This window comes from Chlorocebus sabaeus, chromosome 5, assembly GCF_047675955.1.
Source record: "Chlorocebus sabaeus isolate Y175 chromosome 5, mChlSab1.0.hap1, whole genome shotgun sequence".
In the NCBI taxonomy this organism is placed as follows: domain Eukaryota; kingdom Metazoa; phylum Chordata; class Mammalia; order Primates; family Cercopithecidae; genus Chlorocebus; species Chlorocebus sabaeus.
In genome coordinates, this window is record NC_132908.1 from 19,991,571 (window position 1) to 20,012,414 (window position 20,844).

Sequence of the window (20,844 nt, forward strand, 5' to 3'; positions counted from 1 at the left end):
GCCAATGGATCTGCAGATCTGTGGTTCACCCTGCGTGCCTGTGCTGTCTTCCCCAAAAGGGACCCTTTTGGTGCTTTTAAAATATCCCTTCCCGGCTGGGCGCAGTGGCTCATGCCTGTAATCCCAGCACTTTGGAAGGCCAAGGCGGGCAGATCTCAAGGTCAGGAGATCGAGACCATCATGGCTAACATGGTGAAACCCCGTCTCTACTAAAAATACACACACACACACACACACACACACACACACACTAGCTGGGTGTAGTGATGTGCACCTGTAATCCCAGCTATTCTGGAGGCTGAGGCAAGAGAATCCTTGAACCTGGGAGGCAGAGATTGCAGTGAGCTGAGATCACGCCACTGCACTCCAGCCTGGTGACAGAGTGAGGCTCCGTCTCAAAATAAATAAATAAAAAATAAAGAAATATCCCTTACCCTCAGGTGCACACAGTCCCATTCCCTCATCTGATAAACTCATTCATATGATGTTAATGGGCAATGACTGTGTGATTCACCTTTCCAGAGGATGCTTATTTACATTTAAGTGGTGTCTTCTGGAGCTTTGACTGAGAATAATTGCTGGGGAACCAGTCAGGCTGACCGGCCCACAAGTGGAGGCCACAGTGTCTCACAATGGAAGGGTGCTGGCTTTGGAACCAGACCCACCTGGTTTGAATCGAAGTTTCTCTACACACTGATAAGGTGGCCTTAGATGAGAACCTTAAGCTCACAGAGCTGTAACTGTAATAGATCTGTTGCCAGATATGCATGGCAAGTCAATGCGCAGAGACACTGGGTTGTGGCAGAGGAAAAAAGTTTAATTGTAGAACGGCCAAACGAGGAGATGGGAGGGAACCTCAAATCCATCTCCCCGGGGAATTTGGCATTAAGGTTTTTAAGGGTTTTGCAGTGGGCTGAAGTGTGGAGATCACTGACTAGTTGAGTGCAGGCTGGAGTCATGGGCAGGGGAGATGAAGAAGCGGTGTTCTCATGCTGTTCCTGTTCCTCTGGGGGTCTTCAAACTGGTTGGCATCAGCTACTTTACTGGAATCCGGGTCTGAAAAACATCTTAAGCAATTCTTAAACAAAAGCCTTGTGATTCTGACGTCAGAAATCCTATCTCGAGGAACAATGGGGATGCAAACAGCCAGGATCTGGTGCTATGTGACTTTAGGTTACAAAGAAGTGGGGCTATGTGCAGCCTGATCAGGGCTTCATGATAACTAGATTTTTGTCCAGAATTCTTGTTAACTCTGTGATGACAGCTTCAGAGCTTTGGTTTCCTCATGTGTAAAATGGGGAGACGACAGCACCTACCCTACTGGCGTAGCTGACGTGACTTGTTGGCATGAGGGTCGGAGACTCCCAAGTATTCACTAACCCAGAGCCTATGCCTCCCAGGCCCCCATACCTGGTCCTTACTGTTGTTCATAGGATTGGTCCATAGCACTCTCAGCCCCAGGTGGCTTTCTAGGGATGAAAAGAAGAATCCAGGGGATGTCAGAGGTTTCAGTGGATACAGTCCCTTCTGCTCTCTCTCTCTCTCTCTCTCTCTGTGTGTGCGTGTGTGTGTGTGTGTGTGTGTGTCCGTGTCCACAGTGGCTGGGGGTGCCACTGACCCTCCCAATCCCACTGCAGTGTGCCTTCCTCATGGCCTCCCTGAAGAACCATTCAAGAAAAGTACTGGGAAGTGCAGCCCTCCTGAAAGAAAAACCAAAGACACTTCAGCTAAGAAGTCAGCCCAAGAAGCTCTGCCCTCCCAGGCCCACTGCCCCCTTGGGGGCCAAAATGGTTTGACTCCCCTCCTAATAACACGCAGAAGATTCGGTTTCCTGTTTGTCTTCTGGTCTTTCCTGGGTCTTACAATGGCTGGGGCCAGCAGGGATGGGGTGGGCACTTCAGTGGTGAGTGTCCCGTGGGTGCCTCTTGCCCAGGCCTCTGGGAGAAAATCTCCCCCAGGGGGCCGGCTCCTCAGCTCTGGGGCTCCTCTGGCCTCCCCCACCCCACCCTTGGCTCTGCCAGCCTATCCCAGCCTTTTCCCTACCCTGATACTGAGGATGCCACAGAATTGACACCCACCTGTTTCATCTGATGGCTTATCCTGGAGGGTCTCTTGGAGGCAAAGGAATTAGGGTCTCTAAGGGCTCTTCCCACTGCCACTCAAGACTTTACAGGGGCCGATAGGAGCCTGAGGGTGGGCTGCACCTGCTAGGGGTTTATCCCCATTCACAGCCTGTCAATTCTGTCCTCCATAAAATACCCACCCACCTTGGCAGTCAGAAGGGCTCTAGAGGAAAGACCTCAGAGGCACCTGTGCTTGTGAGCAGACTGGGAGGGACACCTGTGAGTCCCTCAGCATTGCATGACTCAGACCCTGTGAGTGCAGCCCATGTTCAGAATGTGGAAATCCATCCCAGACCATAGGTAGCAGATTCCCAGTCAAAGGGCTGCCTTTCCAGGAGAGCCTATGCAGCCAGGCTCTGCCCTCGTTCGGGGAACTCCACCAGGTTTCAGGAGCCAGCTCAGGCACTTCACCCCCTCCTCAGGGGCTGCCTCTTGAGCCTCCAGTGCTTCCTGAGTGCCTCCTGAAACCAGGCCGGGTGCTCCCCAGAGAGTGACTTTTTAATGACCACCACACTCCAGTCATGGCTGAGAATGAAGGAACTCTTCCCTTAAAACAGATGCCTGGGCCAGGCGCAGTGGCTCACACCTGTGATCCCAGCACTTTGGGAGGCTGAGGCAGGCAGATCACGAGGTCAAGAGATCGAGACCATCCTGGCCAACATGGTGAAACCCCCTCTCTACTAAAAATACAAAAATCAGCCAGGTGTGATGGCGGACACCTGTAATCCCAGCTACTCGGGAGGCTGAGGCAGGGAGAATTGCTTGAACCTGGGATGCAGAGCTTGCAGTGATCCGAGATCATGCTGCTGCACTCCAGCCTGGGTGACAGAGCCAGACTCCATCTTAAAAAAGAAAACAAACAAACAAACAAACAAAACTGAGGTGCCTGATAAGGCACAGAGGTTACCTAAATTTCTATTGTCATGCTGGAAGCCCAGACATCCCAGTCCATTAGGAAGAGGGGCAGGTAACTGATGAAGAAAGTTCTGACAAACCCCTATAGCTCTCTCACTAGCAGCTGTCTCACTCTCATCTCACACACATACACATGCATACATACACATATGCACATGCACACACATGCATATACACTCATACACACATGTATACACCCATACTTTTTCACCTCAAAACCCAGAGTCCCCTCTGAATCTGCTGCAGGAGAGGGGCCAAACCTATCTGAAGAGTCCCCTCCCTTAGGCTCCTCCCTACAAAAGTTCCTCATGGACAGATTGAGGTCAGGGTAACTGGGGCCCTGCCTGCCACAGGGAACACTCCTCTGATGGGAAAGACCACCTGTTTTCTAGAGCATTAAAGATGACCCTGACAGAGAGAAGAGCCCCTTGCGGAAATCTCTGAAATGGCGTCCACTCAGTAGCAGAGCTGGCATCTTACCAGGTAAGGCACGACCATGGTCAGGCAGGGTGGAGGGATGTCATGGTCACGGCTGAGGCATGGGTTAATAATGATAGTAACTAAAGCCAGGTGTGGAAGTTCGTGCCTGTAATCCCAGCACTTTTGGAGGCTGAGGTGGAAGGATCACTTGAGGTCAGGAGTTCAAGCCTTGACAACATAGCAAGACTCCATCTCTACCAAGAAAAAAAAAAGCCAGATGTGGTGGTGCATGCCTGTAGTCCCCCCCAGCTACTCAGGAGGCTGAGGCGGGAGGATGACTTGAGCCCAGAAGTTCGAGGCTGCAGTGAGCTATGATTGCACCACTGCACTCTAACCTCAGTGACAGAGCAAGACCCTGGCTCTACCTTTTTTTTTTTTTTTTTTTTTTTTTGAGACAGAGTCTCGCTCTGTCACCCAGGCTGGAGTGCAGTGGTGTGATCTCAGCTCACTGCAACCTCCACCTCCCGGGTTCAAGCAATTCTCGTGCCTCAGCCTCCTGAGTAGCTGGGACTACAGGTGGGTGCCACCATGCCTGGCTAATTTTTTGTATTTTTAATAGAGACGGGGTTTCACCATGTTGCCCAGGCTGGTCTCCAAGTCCTGAGCTCAGGCAATTCATCTACCTCAGCCTCCCAAAGTGCTGAGATTACAGGGGTGAGCCACCACGCCTGGCCACATCTCTTAAAATAATAACATAATAGCAATAATGATAGTAACTAAAACGATCAATGATCCTGAGTGTTGATCATGTGCCAGCCCATCTGCTAAGATTGTCCCATTTAGAGCCTATAATGATCAGTCCTTTGCATCGGTACTCTATCAGCTTCCTATTGTACTGACAAAGGAACTGAGGCTCAGGGGGCTAAGGATCATGTGCCACTAGCGGTAATAGGCCTTCACAATCTTTATGAAAGTATTCAGCTCATAGAACCTAAGACCATGTATTTTATTTCTGATGTCAAAGGTATGGCAGAGTGGCTCAGAGCAGAGTTCTGGAGTCAGCAGGACCAGGTAGAATCACTGCCCTGCTTCTTGCTGGTGGAGTCCCACTTACCTCATCTGTAAACTGGGGGACTGTGAGGATGAAGCGAGGCAGCATGCTCAAAGCACTTAGCACAATGCCAGGGAAGGATCTGGACTCGGTAAATGGTAGCTATAGCTATTTCTGATCCAAGCGAAGCCAGAGACCTGGGGTGGGGACACGGGGTGCCTTGAAGTCATCCTGGAGCCCCATTTCCTGGGGTGAGGTATAGCTGAACTTGAGTGTCTCTAAGCCAAGCTGGACAGATATATCGCAAGAATGCACACAGCTGCTCCAGCCAACAAGCCAAATGTTCTTCAGCTGCGGCCCAGCCAATGAAAGAAGGGATGATGGAACAGAGGAGGAAGACCAAGTCAAGGGAAGCAGAGACATCTCTTTCGCTGTTCTACACAGAGAAAGGGAATAATGTGGGTAAGTTAGAGGCTATGCAGGTGTCTGGACAGCCCCCTGGCCCTGGGGGAGCTGTAAGGGCAGCAGGTACTGCGGGAAGGAACCCCTCCTGCTGTCCCAGGACCTGGGCACTGGTGCCTCTGCAGCAAGCCTGTCCTCAAGCAACTCAGTTCTCCCAGCCCCGGGAAATGGACATGCAAAATTTTGACAACAACCAGGGAATGAGAAAAGTCAATATTGAAGATGAGACCTCCTGAGATCCTCGGGCACTCCGACTCTGTCCACTAGGTGCAGTTTCCTTAGCTCTAAGGCAGATGGGAAGGGATGGAGATGATTCCCCTAGGCCAGCCTGATTGACTGCTGTGAAATGGTGCAGATCCCAAGAACAATTCATTGCTAGGCGGGAGGTTCCCAAACAACCTTTCCCCATCCACCCAACAGCCTCCCTTTCTACCTCTCAGCAAATTGCACCAAGGACTTTTACAACTGACTTGATTGACAGAGAAATTGATGTGAAAAAGGAAGCAGGGGGAGGGAAGAGAGGTACACAGAGTGACCATCTTAGTCCATTTGTGCTGCTATAAAGGAATACCCAAGGCTAGGTAATTTATAAAGAAAACAGGTTTATTTAGCTCAGGGTTCTGCTGGCTGGAAGTTTGGGCATCTGGTGAGAGCCTCAGGCTGCTTCCACTCATGGCAGAAGGCACTGGGGAGCTGGCATGTGCAGAGATCACATGGAGAGAGAGGAAGCAAGAGAATGGGGAGGTACCAGGCTTTTATTTAACAGCCAGCATTTGCGGCAACTAATAGAGGGATAACTCACTCCCTCCCCACCCTCTCACCAGGGAGGGCACTGATCTATTCATGAAGGATCCGTTCCCATGACCCAAACACCTCCCATCAAGCCCCATCCCCAACACTGGGGATCACGTTTCATGAGGTTTCCAGGGGCTCAAACATCCAAACTATAGCAATGACCTTAATCTGCTTCTCCTAGGCTCAGTGTACAAGAAGTACCCTCAAGGAAGGGGCGTGAGAAGGATTAGCTCTTCTATTGACTTACCCACAAAGGATACAGTTTGCTCAAGCCAAGAGGTATTAAGTCGCTTGTACCAGCACATGCCCATTAAGCAATAGAGTAATTCCTTCCACCAGCCATTACTTCTAGGAGTGGGGGGATAATCAGAAATGAGAACAGGCTGGGCACAGTGACTCACACCTGCAATCCCAGCACTTTGGGAGGCCGAGGAGGGTGGATCACTTGAGGTCAAGAGTTTGAGACCACCTGGCCAACATGGTGAAACCTCTTCTGTACTAAAAATTTAAAAATTAGCCAGGTGCAGTGGCACGCCCTGTAGTCCCAGCTACTTGGGAGGCTACAGCATGAGAATGGCTTGAAACCGGGAGGTGGAGGTTGCAGTGAGCCGAGACTGCGCCACTGCACTCCAGCCTGGGTGACAGAGGAAAACTCTGTCTCAAAAATAAAAAAATAAAAAAAGGACAAACCTGACAAGAACAATTCCTTACTGTGGCAGATGGGATAAGGGTTAAATAGACCTAAATTCAAAATCTAGTTCTGCTACTTCCTGCCTGGGTGACCTTGGGCAAGTCACCTAGCTACACTCAATCTCACTGCCTTTGTAAAATAAGGACAATTGTGCCTGTCAAGTAAGATTGATGTAGATTCATTAAAGTGAAATCAATGGAAATCCCCCATCTTGTGCCTAAGGGGATGGTCGTCCCACAACTATTCAATAAAAGCCTGAGCCTGGGTCTGATTGTGCCGATGGCGGATGCCATCCCTGGCTGCTTTGAGCCTGCCCATTGTTGTGTCCCTCGTGACAAGGAAACTGAGATTATCCTAATTGGATTAGAGTCTGAGTTTTCGACCAATCAGGGCTTTCCACTCAAATGCTGTGGGTGGGGTTGAAATGGATGTTGGGGAAGCAACAGTGTCCACTAGACTAGGGTCTGGAAGGTGCTCGATAGATTTTGTTGTTCACCCCCAATATTTCTTTTTTTTATTTTTTTTGAGACAGAGTTTCACTCTTGTTGCCCAGGCTGAAGTCCAGTAGCACTATCTTAGCTCACTGCAACCTCCACCTCCTGGGTTCAAACGATTCTCCTGCCTCAGCCTCCCAAGTAGCTGGGACTACAGGCATGCACCACCACACCTGGCTAACTTTTTGTATTTAGTAGAGATGGGGTTTCACCATGTTGGTCAGGCTGTTCTCAAACTCCTGACCTCAGCTGATCCACCCCTGTCAGCCTCCCAAAGTGCTGGGATTACAGGCGTGAGCCACTGTGCTGAGCCTGCCCCCCATATTTCTTGTGCACTTCTCCCCCAAAGCCAGGGAAGGAATTTGCATGGGATGGATGCTCAGTGAGGACCTGGGAATCCCACATTTCAAACATCATACCCGTTTCAAACATGAGGTTCTCATAGATGAATCAGATGATCATTCACTTGAGTCTGAATTGCCTAAGATAATAGTTCTTTCCTTTATTCTAAAGTGGATGGCAAAATATGGGCTCAAAAAATTGAAGCTGGAGATTTCCAGATGCATGGGTCCCAACTGCACTCATCAAAAGTCAGGACAGAGGTCAGCATCAGCCAAACACTGCAGCATCTTCCCCAGCGTTGAGATCCGTGTAAGTCACGATTTTCATCACCGTTTTTTTTTCTCTCCCAACTCAGCTGCAAATGGCAGAGAGCAGTGTAGGGCACTCTGGCCTCTATTTCTGCTTGTGGGAACTGCCCTCCTCCCCAAAATGAGACTCCCCTCACCAAATAGGAGATGCAAAATCCTGTTGGAAAAAAACTTCCCAGAGGGCCTCAGATCCCATTCCAGGGTTAGATGGGCTCATTGGAGTAAGAATTAGAAACAATTGCTGAGGCCAGGTGCGGTGACTCCTGCCTATAGTACCAAGTGCTTTGGGAGGCTGAGGTGGGAGGATTACTTGAACCCAAGAGTTTGAGACCAGCCTGGGCAACATAGCAAGACCCCATCTCTGGAAAAAAAATTAGATTAGCCAGGTGCAGCTGTGTACCTGTAGTCCCAGCTACTTGGGAGGCTGAGGCAGGAAGATTAGTTGAGTCATGGAGTTCAAGGCTGCAGTGAGCCGTGATCATGCCACTGCACTCCAGCCTGGGTCATGGAGCAGGAGCCTGTCTCTTAAAACATAAAAAGGAAAAGATAAGAAAAAGTAGCAATTGCTGAGAAGATTGGACCATGGCTAAAGTGTTCACCCATAAGAATGCTGTACCCTAATACTGATGACGGTTCTGTTATGGCAGCAAATAGGGGTTGTGATAGAAAGGGAAGGGTTCTCTTCTCTATTTTCTAATTTTGGGGTGATTTTTTATTGCTTTGACACTAGAATAAGTAAATTTAGTCAGAATGAAAATCAGATCATTTCTCTCCTTGCCCTTTTATCTTACATTATCAAGATTGGGGAAACTAAAAATAGCCACAAAATTCAAAATTATTCACTAGAGGAACATAGGGTTGTTCTAGTATGCTGCCCCTCTCCACCCGAAGTCATTATTTAGTTCAAAATTTATGAACTTCTTACCCCACCATTAAGAGTTTTCTATTTTAAAATTTAGAGATCATTGACCGGGCGCAGTGGCTCACCCCTGTAGTCCCAGCAATTTGGGAGGCTGAGGCGGGAGGATCACCTGAGGTCAGGAGTTCAAGACCACCCTGGCCAACACAGTGAAACCCCATCTCTAGTGTAAATACAAAAATTAGCCAGGCATGGTGCCGTGCACCTGTAGTCCCAGCTACTCAGGAGGCTGAGGCAGGAGAATCGCTTGAACCCGGGAGGCGGAGGCTGCAGTGAGCCGAGATCGCACCACTGCACTACAGCCTGGGCAACACAGTGAGACTCTGTCTCAAAAAAAAATTACAGATTATTATGATTTTTATTAATACAGCAACTGCATTTGCCAGAAACCAAAATCATCCTAATTCCCTACTCCTTTGTAGAACCATAAATCTACTAGTTTAATAAAAGAAAAAAAGGCTTTAAACAAACAAACAAAAAACATATGCTTAACAGATGGTTGTTTTTTATGGGTTTTTGTTTGTTTGTTGAGACAGGATCTTGCTCTGTCATCCAGGCAGGAGTGCAGTGGTGCAATTGCATCTCACTGCAGCCTCTACCTCCCCGGGCTCAGGTAACCCTCCCACCTCAGCCTCCCCTAAGCAGCTGGGACCACAGGCACATGCCACCACGCCTGCTAATTTTCTGTTTTTGGAAGAGATAAGGTCTCCCTATGTTGCCCAGGCTGGTCTTGATCTCCTGGGCTCAAGCGATCCTCCTGTCTCGGCCTCCCAAAGCACTGGGATTACAGGGATGAGCTACCATGCCCAGCCAACAAGTGTTTTGAGAATTGTTAACCATGATGGAACAAACAATTTTAGGGGGTGATGGGGATATGAAGAAACAGCTGATGGGATGGATGCTTGCCTCCACTTACCTTAACCCAGGGAGTGGTGAGACACATTCAGTGGACGCCTGGGGAGATGGAGGTGTACATCAGGCACATGGAGAAGGTGTTAAGGCGCTATGTCCAGAGGCTGCAGTGGCTGCTGTCCGGTGAGCCTGCCCACTGCCCTGAAGGGTGGAGGAGCATGAGGGGATGTGGAGTGCTACCCCCAGGGACCCCAGTATCAGTCCTTCCAAAGCCAGGCCTTCGAGAACTGCAGATCAGAGGATTAGGCCAGGAACATCATCCAGGTACAACATGACACTGGGAGCCTGGGCGTGGTGGCTCATGCCGGTAATCTCTGCACTTTGGGAAGCCGAGGCAGGTGGATCACCAGTCAGTAGTTTGAAACCAGCCTGGCCAACATGATGAAAATATAAAAATACCCTACTAAAAATACAAAAAATTAGCCAGGCATGGTGGCAGGCACCTGTAATCCCAGCTACTTGGGAGGCTGAGGCAGGAGAATTGCGGAGGTTGCAGTGAGCTGAGATCGCACCACTGCACTCCAGCCTGGGCAACAAGAGTGAAACTCTGTCCAAAAAAAAAAATGACAGTGGGTTCAGAGGACAGGCAAGGGGCTGGATAACAGGGAGGTAGAACATGGGCCCAAGAGCTCCAGCAGGAGCTCACACACGTCACAGCCTGCTCTGCAAGGCCACCTGCCACACCTTGCCTTCCTGCAAATGACAAGGGGTTCACTGTCAAAAGGTTTGCTTTAATATTGACTGGGCCCTAGCAAAACAACCCTGGAGGTACAGATGGTAAGGGGAACTGACAGAGCAGAAACCCTCTGTTTTTTTATTATTATTACTATTTTATTTTAGAAACATGGTCTTGCTCTGTCACCTAGTCTGGAGTCCAGTGGTGCAGTCATGGCTCACTGCAGCCTCGAACTGGGCACAAACAATCCTCCCACCTCAGCCTTGCAAGGAGCTGAGACTACAGGCACGTGCCACCATGCCCAGCTTACTTTATTTATTTTTTTAAGATACAGAGTCTCACTATGTTGCGCAGGCTGGCTCTGAACTCCTAGGCTCAAGCGATCCTCCTGCCTCGGCCTCCCAAAGTCCTGGGATTATAGGTGTAAGCCACCGTGGACCTCTTTTCAGAGAGTGCCAAGTCCCCTCCTGGAGAGGCAAATGGGTTGGGCTGTGGATTAAGAGATGGTCTGAAGCATCAAACCCAAGAAAGTGGGCAGACAGCTAGAACTGGACAGGAGGGGATTCAGGCTATGGGGCCTGGAGGGTTTCTGGGGCAATAGGAGGAGGGAGGAAGGGAGTCCTATATGGAGATCCTACAGGTGGCCTTGCATGTGCCACTCAGGGTCTATGTAAATTCATTAGGTCCAGTCCTCTGCAGTAGGACCTGGTATAGATGGTCCACAGACAGGGGCGTCATGATGACTGCTGCTCCAGGTACAGTTGTCATGTCAGAGGCTGAGCTGGGACAGAGAAGGCATGGGCCTCTCTCCACTCCGGGTTCACATTACCCCTGGGAATGGTGACTTAAAACCAGAGATCCAGCAATTTCTTTTGTAGTACAAGTCCCCCAGCTCACACACCAGTACACACCCAAACACTATCTAATATTTCAAAGCAATATCATGATACTGTTGAATCCAATCACTTAACTTTAAGGATGAGGAAACTCAAGCCCAGGAGGTTTAACCGCTTGTACAACTCATCACAGACAAAGCCAGAGCTGAAATCTTGATCTCCTAAAGCCCAAACCACTGACCAGGTCTGCCCTCGGACAATCGCCCCCTCCCACAGCACCACAAAGGCCGTCTCCCAGTGGGGTGACATCTGATCAATGATCAGGCAGGCAACAGGTGTCGCAAGACTTTATAGTTGATAGATACAATGAGGGAAACCACCCAGGAGGAGGGACCCCTCACCCCCTGCCTCTGCCCCACCTGTCTCGGAGCAGGGAGCCGCCGACTGTTTGGCACCGTTTTGGAGAGCAAAGTATGCATTTTGCTGGACACGTCAGGGTCCATGGGCCCCTACCTGCAGCAGGTGAAGACAGAGCTGGTTTTGCTGATTTGGGAACAGCTGAGGAAGCGCTGTGACAGGTAAGAGGCGAGGGCTGATCAGGAAGATCAAAGGGGCAGTTCCCGAGGCTTCCCTGGTCAAGCACGCCGTCTTCTCTCAGTGCCAGCAGGCCTGGAGTTTCTGAGATGCTCTTCTGAGTAACACATTTGAGTAGGAAAGAGCACTGTATTCCGCTCTGCTCTGAAGGAAAGCAGTTTTTAGAAGCTGGGTATGGTGGCTCATACCTGTAATCCCAGCAATTTTGGGGGCCAAGGCAGGAGGATCACTTGAGCTCAGGAGTTCAAGACCAGCCTCAGCAACAAAGTGACACCCCATCTCTACAATGCATTTAAAAATTAGCTGGGTATGGTGGTATGCACCTGTAGCCCCCACTACTTGGGAGGCTGAGGAAGGAGGATCACTTGAGCCCAGGAGGTTGAGGCCACAGTGAGCTATGATTGCACCAGTGCACTCCTGTGTGGGCAACAGAGTAAGACGTTGTCTCAAAAAAAAAAAAAAAAAAAAAAGAAGGAGCGCAATTTCAGGCCTAGAGACAATTGCAGGCACAGCAAAGGAACTACCATGTGGCCTTGATGTAGGGTTTTCAGCTGAACTTGATTTTTCAAATTATTTATTTAATTTTTAAAATTTTTGTGAACTTGATTTTTGAGTGGAGGAAGTTGTTTATTTTCCCTATCCGGAAGGGTTGACCCTAAGGGGACCCCAGGGGACTCTCATCTTAGACTAGGCCTCGTTCTTGCCTCAATCAGAGTACACATTTCTTGAGCACTTTCTGTGCACCAGATGCTTTACACGCATCATTGCATCAACTCTCACAATGAGCCCATGAGGCGTTGCTGTTATCAGCCCCCATTTTTCAGAAAAAGAAGCCAGGACTTTAAGAGGTTAAGACACGTGCTGAAGATTAGGTAACCAGTCACTGGCTGAGCTAGGATTGTTTGGGTTTTTTGTTTATTTGTTTGACACGGGGTCTCACTCTGTTGCGCAGGCTGGAGTGCAGTGGTGTGATCATAGCTCACTGCAGCCTCAGCGTCCTGGGCTCAAGTGATCTCACACCTCAGCCTCCCAAGTAGCTTGGACTATAGGCACACACCACCATGTCTGGCTAATTTTTTTTTAATTTTTTTGTAGAGATGGGGGTCTCACTATGTTGCCCAGGCTCGTCTTGAACTCCTGGCCTCAAGCAATCCTCCCAGCTTGGCCTTCCAAAGTACTGGGATTACAGGCACAAGTCACTGTGTCTGGCTTGAGCTGGGATTTAAATATATTTCTGTCTGCATCCAAATCGTCAGTATGTACCCTCTCATTCTCAAGAGGCCCCACAGCCCTCTCCCTGAGAGGCCATGGGGCTCATTGTAGGGGTCTTCAGTCTAGATAGGCCTATTCTAACCAATCTCTTTCTCCCCTTCTCTGCCCCTCACCTCCTCTTTTCCTCCTCCCCAGTTTTAACCTGCTCAGCTTTGCAGAGAGCCTTCAATTGTGGCAGGACACACTGGTGGAGACCACAGATGCAGCGTGCCATGAGGCTATGCAATGGGTGACCCACCTGCAAGCTCAGGGCAGCACTTCCATCTTGCAAGCATTGCTGGCAAGTCCCACCACGGAGCCCGACCTTGATGCAAAACAAATACCATCGTCCCCTGTGCTGACACTGCACGATGCTTTAGGATTTACAAAGGGCACTTTAGAATTGACAAAGCACTACATTTCATCTTCCCAGCACCCCAGTGAGAAAAGGATTCTCAATGTTCTCACGTTACAGACGAAGACACAGGCTGGGTGCGGTGGCTCACACCTGTAATCCCAGCACTTTGGGAGGGTAAGGCAGGTGGATCACCCGAGGTCAGGAGTTCGAGACCATCCTGACCAACATGGTGAAACCCCATCTCTACTAAATACAAAAGATTAGCTGGGCGTGGTGGCGCATGCCTGTAATCCCAACTACTTGGGAGGCTGAAGCAGGAGAATTGCTTGAACCCAGGAGGCAGAGGTTGCATTGAGCCAAGATTGCACCATTGCACTCCAGCCTGGGCAACAAGAACGAAACTCCATCTCAAAAAAATAAAAATTAAAGAAAAATAGATGAAGACACAGAGGCTCAGAGATGTTAAGTGACTTGCTTGGGATTAACCAGCTAGGCAGCGAGCCATGCTCTTCCTCCTAAACCTCAGCAGCTTCCTTGGTCTGTCTGAGGCTGAAAGAGAATCTCTCAGTCTTTTTGAACAGGTCAGAGGCATCCAATCAGATGCATTTTGGCAGAGGCAGGCAGCAGCAGGCACCACCTTTAGGCATTTGGTTCTTGTCTTCCGGGTGAGCCTCTCCCCTGAGCCTGACAGCCGTCCTGTGTTCTTTCAGAAAGCTTTCAGTTTCCATGATCTGGAAGGACTGTACCTCCTGACCGACGGAAAGCCAGACACAAGCTGCAGCCTTGTCCTAAATGAAGTCCAAAGACTCAGAGAGAAAAGAGATGTGAAAGTGCACACCATTTCCTTGAACTGCTCAGACAGGTGGGTGATATGGAGCCACACATCTCAGCAGGGAGATCCAAGCTCCCCACCTAATCTACCCGCTCACTTAAACGCCGGTGTCTCCTGGGCCCTAATCCTGTAAATCAGATATTAGGAGAAGTGCCCGGGCGTGCTGGCTCACGCCTGTAATCCCAGCACTTTAGGAGGTTGAGGCAGGCGGATCACCTGAGGTCAGGAGTTCAAGACCAACCTGGCCAACATGGTGAAACCCTGTCTCTACTAAAAATACAAAAATTAGACAGGTGTGGTGGCGTGCACCTGTAATCCCAGCTACTCAGGAGACTGAGACGTGAGAATTGCTTGATCCAGGGAGTCAGAGGTTGCAGTCAGCCAAGGTTGCTCCATGGCACTCTAGCCTGGGCAACAGTAAGATTGTCAAAAAAAAAAAGAAAGAAAGAAATTAGGAGAAGCATTATTTTTCTAGAGGGCCCAAGCAGGTGTCACACCACAGGGTGAAAACCCCTCTCTTTTTTATTTTTATTTTTATTTTTATTTTTATTTTTATTTTTTATTTTATTTTATTTATTTATTTTTTTGAGACGGAGTCTCGTTCTGTCGCCCAGGCTGGAGTGCAGTGGCCAGATCTCAGCTCACTGCAAGCTCCGCCTCCCGGGTTCACGCCATTCTCCTGCCTCAGCCTCCTGAGTAGCTGCGACTACAGGGAAAACCCCTCTCTTTACTCAGACATTTCCCTCTGACTTCCTCCAGCCTGGAAACACATTTGCACGAGATTCACACAGTCATGTCACGGTCTCCCTCCTACTCTTCCCTGGGATCACATTTGTGAGTATTTAGGGGACATTTAGGGGAAAAGCTAGAAAGAAAAATATTAATGTAGCCTCGTCATGGTTATTTTTATAAACGATCACTATAGAACATGTGTTATGACTGGGCACCATGGCTCATGCCTATAATCCCTGTGCTTTGGGAGACTGAGGTGCGAGGATCACTTGAGGCCAGGAGTTCGAGACTAGCCTGGATATCATAGCAAGATTCTGTCTCTACAAAACAAAACAAAAATGTGAAAAAGAACACATGTCAGATAAGACTCAGTGCCTTCAAAAATCAAAACTTTACTATTAGCCGAACAGACTACATAGGGACATATTTTATCTCTTGGTCTAAACCATAAGCCCCATAAGTGTAATATGTGTCCTTTACAGGCCTAACATAGTAGGCACTGGATAAGTGTCCCATAAAGAAATGGGGGCTAGGCTGGGCACAATGGCTCACACCTGTAATCCCAGCACTTTGGGAGGCCAAGGCAGGCAGATCACCTGAGGTCAGGAGTTCGAAACCAGCCTGGCCAACATGGCGAAACCCCGTCTCTACTAAAAAAATACAAAAATTAGCCTGGTGTGGTGGCCGGCACCTGTAGACCCAGCTACTCAGGAGGCTGAGGCAGGGGAATCGCTTGAACCCGGGAGGCGGAGGTTGCAGTGAGCCAAGATCATGCAAGATCACTCCAGTCTGCGTAACAGACTAAGACTCTGTCTCAAAAAAGAAAAGAAGAAATGGGGGCTGGAGTGTGTGGGCTGTGTGGTTTGAGGGGGTCCAGGCTAAATGGCATCACTCACATGGGGAACACGGGGACTTCTCTTCCCTCAAGCAGCAGCAGTTGCTATAGCTGTCCATAAACTGGTGGGGAAAGTGTCCTTTGGTGTTCTAATGGTGGTCTCCATGGCACAAGCCACCACCCATTGCCAGGCTGATTTCTCTTAAGCCCCACAGACTTAAGTTCCCCATGGACCTGGGGAGTCACACCAACTAGGCTGGTCAGTCAGCCTCCCCACCAGCCCTCTGTCCCTTCCTTCCAGAGCGGCGGTTGAGTTCCTGAGAAAGCTGGCTTCCTTCACCGGCGGACGCTATCACTGCCCTGTGGGTGAGGACACACTCTCCAAAATGTGCGGCCTGCTGACGAAAGGCTTCATCAATGAAAACGTAAGTTGCAGAGCCACTGAACATGAGGTCTGTTGAAACAGCTCAATAAAATATCAACAGGCATGGGTTTTCCTTCTTGAACTCCTGGGCTCAAGTGATCCTCCCACCTTGGCCTCCCAAAGTGTTAGGATTACAGGCATGAGCCACCACGCCTGTCCTGGGTTTTCCTTCTGACTAAAAAGATCTCTGCTTTTCATTGAAACAAAATATTAACTAAAAAGGATTGGGTTTCCCTGCCACTGTCCTTTTAGGCTGACTCTCCTCAAGACTGGGAAAGAAGCAGGATTTGAGGGTGTTGTTATATTTTCTGATGATCAGACCAGTTTGCCTGTGTTGGAAATTTATGTGGCTTTATGTAGATTACCTCTTTTAATATTATACCCATTAAACAGATGAACAGCAGGCCCAGCGAGGTTTAAGAATACACCTAAAGCTGGGCATGGTGGCGCACACCTGTAATCTCAGCACTTTGGGAGGCCGAGGTGGGTGGATCACTTGAGGTCAGGAGTTTGAGACCAGCCTGGCCAACATGGTGAAATGACGTCTCTACTGAAAATACAAAAATTAGCCAGGCATGGTGGTGTGCACCTGTAATCCCAGTTACTCGAGAGGCTGAGGCAGAATTGCTTGAACCTGGAAGACAGAGGTTGCAGTGAGCCGAGACTGCACCACTGCACTCCAGCCTGAGTGACAGAGCAAGACTCCGTCTCAAAACAAACAACCACCAAAAAAACTAAAGTCAGAGGAAGTGGTATAGCTAGAGCCCCAAGACACCCACGATCTTAACCTTTGTGCTTTAATTCCTGCATATTTGTGTCTTCTGGGGTTCAATTCATTGAAACACAGACATTCAAGTTATCTGTTAAGCAATAGATCTAGCAAAGTCTTAGGTTATCTATGAAGTAATAAATCTAGTAAAGTCATAGATTTCAATGATCTACTTCTGACTTAATAGGAAAATTCTGCACATATTTATACCTTTTAGGAATGCAATGTTGCCAGTGATAACATTCCCAGGGCAACAAATTATCAAGTAAGATAACCAATCAGAATTCCAGATTTCTTTTCAGAGGTTAAAGGTTACTTTCACAGGACATGGCATAATTTTTTTTTTTTTTTTTTTTGAGACAGGGTCTCATTTCGTTGCCCAGGCTAAAGTGCAGTGGCGCAATCACAGCTCAGTACAGCCTCCACATCCTGAACTCAGGCAATCTTTCCACCTCAGCCTCCAGAGTAGCTGGGATCACAGGTGCACCACCACGCCTAGCTAATTTCTTCAATGTTTTATAGAAACAGGATCTCACCATGTTGCCTAGGCTGATCTCAAACTCCTAGGATTAAGTAATCTTCCTGCCTAAGCTTCCCAAAGTGTTGGGATTACAGGCATGAACCATCAGGCTCAGCTGGCATAATCTTTGAAGTCTGGGTAGCCTTACATGACTCCTTCTTTCAATCAACTAGCTCTTCTAGGGACAAGTATCATAAATAATACAGAGAACAGAACAAATTGGTAAAAGTAATGAATATTCACCCAAGTGTCCTTATTACACAGGAAAACAAGTGATGATATGTTTAAGGCTCTCAGCTTAATACCTTATCAAATCAGATTCTCTGAATTGTTTTTTCATGCAGACTAGGATTGCTATGCTACTCAGGCAGAAGGGATGGTTTCCTCTCTTTCTTAGGGCTTATGAACTGTGAGACATGTAGTTTTTTTCTTTTTTTGTTTTTTGTTTTTTTGAGACGAAGTCTTACTGTGTCACCAGGCTGGAGTGCAGTGGTGCAATCTCAGCTCACTTCAGCCTCTGCCTCCTGGGTTCAAGTGATTCTCGTGTCTCAGCCTCCTGAGTAGCTAGGATTGCAGGTGCCTGCCACCACACCCAGCTAATTTTTATATTTTTACTGGAGATGAGGTTTCATCATATTGGCCAGGCTGGTCTCAAACTCCTGACCTCAAGTGATCTGCCCACCTCAGCCACCCAAAGTGCTAGGATTGGTAAGATGTATTTTTAAGGCTAGGTGGTGAAATTTTATTAGTTAACATTTTTTTAAAAAGCATGCCTCAGCCAGGTGTGGTAGCAGATGCCTGTGGTCCTAGCTACTTGGGAGGTTGAAGTGGGAGGATAGCGTGAGCCCAGGAGTTTGAGGCTACAGTGAGCCATGATCATGCCACTGCCCTCCAGCCAGGACAGCAGAGCAAGGCTCTGTCTAAAATCAACCAAATAAAAAGCATACCTGTGAATCTATTTTACTAGAAGAAATGCAAAAAATGACTGAACAGATTTTACTGAATAGCAGTGAGATAAGGAACCTGTGCCATTTCTGTTCCACTGGCCCAGAGTGGGGGCACCTTCACTCAGTTTCTGACACTATCTTGCTTTGCCACAGTCCCCTCCCTACACTGACTCTCACACACCATATTTCAAAGTGTCCCCTTTGCAGAATGACTGTCTTGATAGGTAGTGAGCTTCCTGTCCCTGGAGATATACAAGCAGAGGCTCACAAGATTTCCTGCACTGGATGGAAGCCAGACGTGATTAGCTCTAAAATGTTTTTTCTGAGATTTTGGATTTTCAGCTCCCATCTATTTAATGGATCAAACTTCACACTCACTTCCCCTTTTCAAGGATCCCACGCTTCCACCATTTGAAGGAGATGATTTAAGGAGGCTGGCCCAGGAGATCACCAAGGCCAGAAGCTTCCTCTGGCAGGCCCAGTCCTTCAGGTATGCCCTTCACGCAGCCTTTCCCGCCTGCCATTTGGCTACAGCCATGGAAACCCCGGACCCCATCTAGAAGGGCCGCACCCATTATGGTACCCTTGCTCCAAGGGTTCCTGCCCTGCTTCTCCCAGCCAGCCCAGAAATCTGGGCACCAGGGAGACCATCTTTCTTCATCTCGTGCCCACCAGATCCCAGCTCCAGAAGAAAAATGATGGAGAACCAAAGGTCACTCTTTCCTAGAGAAGTGTTCTCAGGTAAGGGGAGGGGCTAGACCCCACACTGCCTGAGTGTGCACTAAGCACCAAGTGGCATGCTCTATTTTGTGGTCAATAACAACTCTGGTTAAAAAATAATGATTCCTCTAAACAGAAATGTCATCCTGCAAAGGACCACTTACTGAGCAAATCCCAGCCCAGAGGGCAGGATGGGGTGGAATGCTGTGACCCGCAGGGAACATGATTCCTGGTACCAGGACTCCCTGGAAGCTGAGGAAGGAAAGGCTCTGTCTTGTGTGTGAGGGGCCATTCCTGGGTCTAATCTAACTCTCAGGCCCTGTCCCGCAGTGCACCCTACTCTCCAGCCACTAGACTGTCCCTCGCTGGGAAGCCCTAAACCAACCCCCTGCCTGAATGGTGCTTCTTGCCTCCTCTGCCTGGAGACTCCTGCTCACCCATCAAGGCACAGCTCAAATGACATCAGCTCCCTGGGACCCATCTAGAGCCAGGGGGCTCCAGTCTTTCTCTGGCAGCATCCTGACCACACAAAACTCTCGCACTCAGCACTCCATGTCACGCCACCTTCCTCGCTGATCTAGCTCTTCTCCTTGACCGTGAGTTCCCTTGGGATGAGACTGCTGTTCCAGGATCTGCAGGTCCCCAGAAGCTGCCACATGGGAGACACATGGTGAACAGTGAGCAGGCGGCTGAGCTGCGGGAGCCTAGCTCTGGAAAGCAGCTGATGGGGTGGTCTCCACCCTGCTCCATCACAGGCTAATGCAGAGTCACAGTCAGCCCATCCTGGAGGAAGAAGAAACCAGTGAGCCTCACCACCACCCTCCATCCCTGCCCAACCAAACTGAAGTGAAGGCTGCTCATCCAGGGTCATTTTCCAAAATTAAAAACAATTACTTTTATTCCACTAGTAGGAGCAACATGACTTTAACTGTTTGAAATGATCATTGGCGTGTGTGTGTGTTTGTCAGTTTTTAGTGACATAAAACTTTATTAAAAGACTCATACCATACTATATAAAGGATTTCAATAAGAAAAAGAAAAAATTCCAATTTTTTTTTTTTAAACAGAGTCTCGCTCTGTTGCCCAGGCTGGAGTGCAGTGGCACAATCTCGGCTCACTGCAACCTCCGCCTCCCAGGTTCAAGCGATTCTCCTGCCTCAGCCTCCTGAGCAACTGGAACTACAGGGGCCTGCCACCATGCCCGGCTAATTTTTGTATTTTTAGTAGAGACAGGGTTTCACTATGTTGGCCAGGCTGGTCTTGAACTCCTGACCTCAGGGGATCTGCCTGCCTTGGCCTCCCAAAGTGCTGGGATTACAGGGATAAGTCACCATGCCTAGCCCATCCCAATTTAATTTTTTTTTTTTTTTTAAGTAGATAGAGTCTCACTCTCTTTGCCCAGGCTGGAGTGCAGTGGCACAATCTCGGCTCACTGCAACCTCCACCTCCCGGGTTCAAGCGATTCTCCTGCCTCAGCCTCCCAAGTAGAGTAGCTGGAATTACAAGCGCCTGCCACCACGCCCAGCTATTTTTCTTTTTATTTTTAGTGGAGACGGGGTTTCACCATGTTGGCCAGGCTGGTCTCAAATTCCTGACCTCAGGTGATCCACCCACCTTGGCCTCCCAAAGTGCTGGGATTACAGGCATGAGTCACCACGCCCGGCCCATCCAATTTTTAAAATGGACAATAGGTACATGAAAAGGTGCTCAACAGCCTTACCTGCCAGGGAAATGTAAATTAAAACCACAGTGAGATGCCACTACATCCCACTAGAATGACTAAAATCAAAAAGACTGGGGCTGGGCACAGCGGCTCATGCCTCTAATCTCAACACTTTGCGAGGCTGAGATGGGAGAACTGCTTGATGCCAAGGGTTCAACACCAGCCTGGGCAACATAGCAAGACCCCATGTCTCCA

The 20,844-nt window shown here is 48.9% G+C and overlaps 1 protein-coding gene across 1 annotated transcript in view; it reads left to right on the forward strand.

Moving 5' to 3' along the window:
• Positions 1-20,343, forward strand: part of VWA3A (von Willebrand factor A domain containing 3A) — a 64,552-nt gene extending 44,209 nt beyond the window's left edge. The window contains exons 22-34 of the mRNA XM_073015227.1: positions 1,638-1,790; positions 3,431-3,521; positions 4,861-4,971; positions 5,948-6,045; positions 7,465-7,602; positions 9,447-9,555; positions 11,378-11,522; positions 12,946-13,090; positions 13,858-14,009; positions 15,848-15,971; positions 18,599-18,696; positions 18,882-18,947; positions 19,257-20,343. Of these exons, the coding sequence (XP_072871328.1) occupies positions 1,638-1,790; positions 3,431-3,521; positions 4,861-4,971; positions 5,948-6,045; positions 7,465-7,602; positions 9,447-9,555; positions 11,378-11,522; positions 12,946-13,090; positions 13,858-14,009; positions 15,848-15,971; positions 18,599-18,696; positions 18,882-18,933 (1,416 nt within the window). The 3' untranslated portion in view covers positions 18,934-18,947; positions 19,257-20,343. The remainder of the gene's footprint in view (positions 1-1,637; positions 1,791-3,430; positions 3,522-4,860; positions 4,972-5,947; positions 6,046-7,464; positions 7,603-9,446; positions 9,556-11,377; positions 11,523-12,945; positions 13,091-13,857; positions 14,010-15,847; positions 15,972-18,598; positions 18,697-18,881; positions 18,948-19,256) is intronic.
• The last annotated feature ends 501 nt before the right edge of the window (positions 20,344-20,844 follow it).